This window comes from Trachurus japonicus, chromosome 1 (genome assembly GCF_045865225.1).
Source record: "Trachurus japonicus isolate A0001 chromosome 1, Traja_1.0".
Classification (NCBI taxonomy): domain Eukaryota; kingdom Metazoa; phylum Chordata; class Actinopteri; order Carangiformes; family Carangidae; genus Trachurus; species Trachurus japonicus.
The window spans coordinates 41,056,065-41,059,676 of NC_140907.1; the positions used below are offsets into that span (position 1 = coordinate 41,056,065).

The following is a 3,612-nucleotide window of genomic DNA, read 5'->3' on the forward strand; positions in this document are numbered from 1 at the left end:
TCCATCTGTCTGGATGTCTTCACTGATCCAGTCACTACACCATGTGGACACAACTTCTGTCAGAGCTGCATCACTCAGAACTGGGATGTTAATGTACCATATAAGTGTCCAATGTGTAAAGAGGTTTTCGACACAAGACCTCAGTTGAAGATCAACAGGTTCATCTCTGAGGTTGTTGCTCAGTTCAGACGTGAAGCTCAACAGAAAACCAGCAGCTCAGAGCAACAAGTTTCCAAACCAGGAGAAGTTCCCTGTGACGTCTGCACTGGAACCAGACTGAAGGCCCTGAAGTCCTGCCTGGTGTGTCTGGCCTCCTACTGTGAGACTCACCTGGAGCCTCATCTGACAGTGTCAGGTCTGAGGAAACATCAGCTGATGGAGCCTGTGGAGAACCTGGAGGACAGGATGTGTAGGAAGCACGATAAACCTCTGGAGCTGTTCTGTCAGACCGACCAGACATGTGTCTGCATGCTCTGCTCTGTTTTAGACCACAAGACTCATGAGTTTGTTCCTCTGACAGAAGAATATGAAGGAAAGAAGGCAGAGCTGCAGAAGACAGAGGCTGAAACTCAGCAGATGATCCAGAAGAGACGACTGAAGATTGAGGAGATGAAACTGTCCGTGAAGATCAGTAAAGCTGCTGCAGACAGAGAGAAAGCAGAAGGTGTTGAGGTCTTCACTGCTCTGAAGGAGTCTGTTGACAGACGCCTGAAGCAGCTCATCAAGGAGATCGAAGAGAAACAGAAAAGCTCAGAGAAACAGGCTGAAGACTTCATCACAGAGCTGGAACAGGAAATCTCTGAGCTGGAGAAGAGAAGCACTGAGATGGAGCAGCTCTCACTCTCTGAAGACCACCTCCACCTCCTCCAAAGCTTCCCATCCCTGAAAGCTGCTGCACCCACCAAGGACTGGACACAGGTCAGAGTCCGTCCACCATCATATGAGGGGACTGTGGTGAGAGCTGTGTCTCAGCTGGAGGAGACGCTCCGTGGACAGATGGAGGAGGTGAAGGAGGCTGAGATGAAGAGGGTCCAGCAGTTTGCAGTGGATGTGACTCTGGATCCTGATACAGCACATCCTACACTCATCCTGTCTGATGATGGAAAACAAGTTCATCATGGTGATGTGTGGAAGAATCTCCCAGACAACCCAGAGAGATTTGATAAAGGTGTCTGTGTCTTAGGAAAACAGAGTTTCTCTTCAGGCAGATTTTACTTTGAGGTTCAGGTTAAAGGAAAAACTGAGTGGGATGTGGGAGTGGCCAGAGAGTCGATCAACAGGAAGGGACAAATCACAGCGAGTCCTCAGAATGGTTACTGGACGATATGGTTGAGAAATGGAAATGAGTACAAAGCTAATGCTGGCCCCTCAGTCCGTCTCAGTCTGAGGTCTGTTCCTGAGAAGGTGGGGGTGTTTGTGGATTATGAGGAGGGTCTGGTCTCCTTTTATGACGTAGATGCTGCAGCTCTCATCTACTCCTTCACTGGCTGCTGCTTCACTGACAAACTACACCCATTCTTCAGTCCCAGTAATAATGATGGAGGTAAAAACTCTGTCCCTCTGATCATCTGTCCTGTCAAACAAACTGTTCAGATCAAAAAATCTAGTTCTTTGCAGAGATTGATGAATTTTTAGTTCAGTGAACAAATGTAAATATTTAGTGTCAATACTGAACAATGTAAATATTTGTGTTTTCTACTGAGTTAACCTTCATCAGATCATCATCACACAGGAAAGTTAACTGTGTGATAACTGCTGTTTAATCACTTGTTACTTTAGTCGATTAGATTAGATCAGTGGAAACAGGTAAAATAGTTTACCACTGAAATTAATCTGTAAATTAACTGAGTCTGGTTTGGGGAGTTAGAAGCAGATGCAGGTGTTTATTAATGTAACTGTTGATCACTATGACTCTTGTGAATATGAACACATCTTTATCAGAGACGCTGTAACTGTTGATAAATGTTTATTCATCCAGACAGATTTATATGTATATCGTATCGTGTATATCTATATTTTATTCTATTGTAAGAGCCATATTTATATTGCTTACAGTAGTTAGTAGTTTTCCTTTAAAAATGTTGAACTGCTCCTTTAATTACGCTGCTGATGACATCACAGTAACTCAACTCTCAGACCAGGTTAAGCAGTCTAAGGAGCAAGATAGTTTTTTGACGATACCTTGAGTGAATCTTGTAACTTTGTTTTTGCCTTTTAAATAAAGTTATTATTTGAACGGAGTTACGGCCTCAGAAAATTCTTTTTGTGTCAAGCTTATTGCCAAGAAGACTGCTTAATAGTTAAAGGACCTGCCCTAAAATGGTTTAAGTAAGGGATAATGTATAGTTCGGAGGTTGTTATGGAGAAATAAACCCCGACAGGTTGTATGGAACCCCGACGCGAAGCGGAGGGGTTTCATTCAACATGAAGGGGTTTATTTCTCCATAACAACCGACCAACTGGGGCGGTGTGTGGCGCAGTGGGTAGAGCGGCCGCCCCATGTGGAGGCTACAGTCCTCAACGCAGGCGTCCCCGGTTCGAATCCCGCGTCTGGCAGACCTTTCCTGCATGTCATTCCCCCTCTCTCTGCCTCCCCCTTTCCTGTCTATCTATACTGTGGACTATCGAATAAAGGCAAAAAGCCAAAAAATGTATACTTAAAAAAAACAACAACCGACCAACTGTACATTATCCCGCTTATTACACGGTTTACGAGTGAAATAATTAATTTGAAACATGATTCTGATCAAAATACGACTTTCATTGATTTAAAATTGCATTTAGCGAATCTGCAAGACCGGTCACTTCCGCTGTTTTGCCGAGCCTCCTCCCGTTCGTGCATTTGAAGCCTTTGATAATCAATCAGTGGATCGATAGATTACCATACACGTGTTACGATGTGTGTATTGTGTGTAGTCGTATCTGTCATAAACAAGAGATTAACTTTACTGTTTACGGGGTGCGTTTGTGTCGCGGAGCCGCGGTGCCACAGAGACGAGAGGAGAGCTGTGACACCGGGTCAGAGGCTCTGATCAGCAGGTGTGGTTTCCAGCAGCGATGTGGAAGGAGCCTCCACTCTCCTTGTAACAGGTTACAAGTCATTTATCTCTAACATCACTATTAGTCCGACGCTGTTTAATGACGGTAAAAATGAAACACAAGGTAAATATCCTGCAGTTTCTCTTTTCTGTACTGCGCTGATCAGAGCGCTGTCCCTAGCAACGGTCTGTTATACTTGACGACGGTCCGTTATACAGAAATAACAGACCGCAGAACGCAGCGCTGGACCAATCAGAGAACAGCATTCAATAGAGCCGTGTAATAAGTCATACTTATCTGACAGGTTTCAGTTTGTTAATGTTAATAACGACCACTCAGAGAACAGCAGAGTTACGTATGGTGTACCGCAGGGTTCAGTCTTAGGGCCAATCCTCTTCATTCTTTACATGCTCCCATTAGGTGACATCATCCAGAAGCACTCAATCAATTTTCACTGTTATGCGGATGATACGCAACTCTACTTGTCCATGGAGCCAGATGACAGAAGCCGCCTCATCAATCTGCAAGACTGTCTGAAAGACATTAGATCCTGGATGTCCTCTAACTTCCTGC

General features: G+C 44.5%; 1 protein-coding gene across 1 annotated transcript in view; it reads left to right on the forward strand.

The window, feature by feature from the left end:
- The window catches only part of LOC146992646 (E3 ubiquitin-protein ligase TRIM21-like), a 2,002-nt gene extending 49 nt beyond the window's left edge, over window positions 1-1,953 (forward strand). The window contains exon 1 of the mRNA XM_085788278.1: window positions 1-1,953. This exon is cut by the window's left edge and continues 49 nt beyond it. Within this exon, the coding sequence (XP_085644404.1) occupies window positions 1-1,635 (1,635 nt within the window). The 3' untranslated portion in view covers window positions 1,636-1,953.
- The last annotated feature ends 1,659 nt before the right edge of the window (window positions 1,954-3,612 follow it).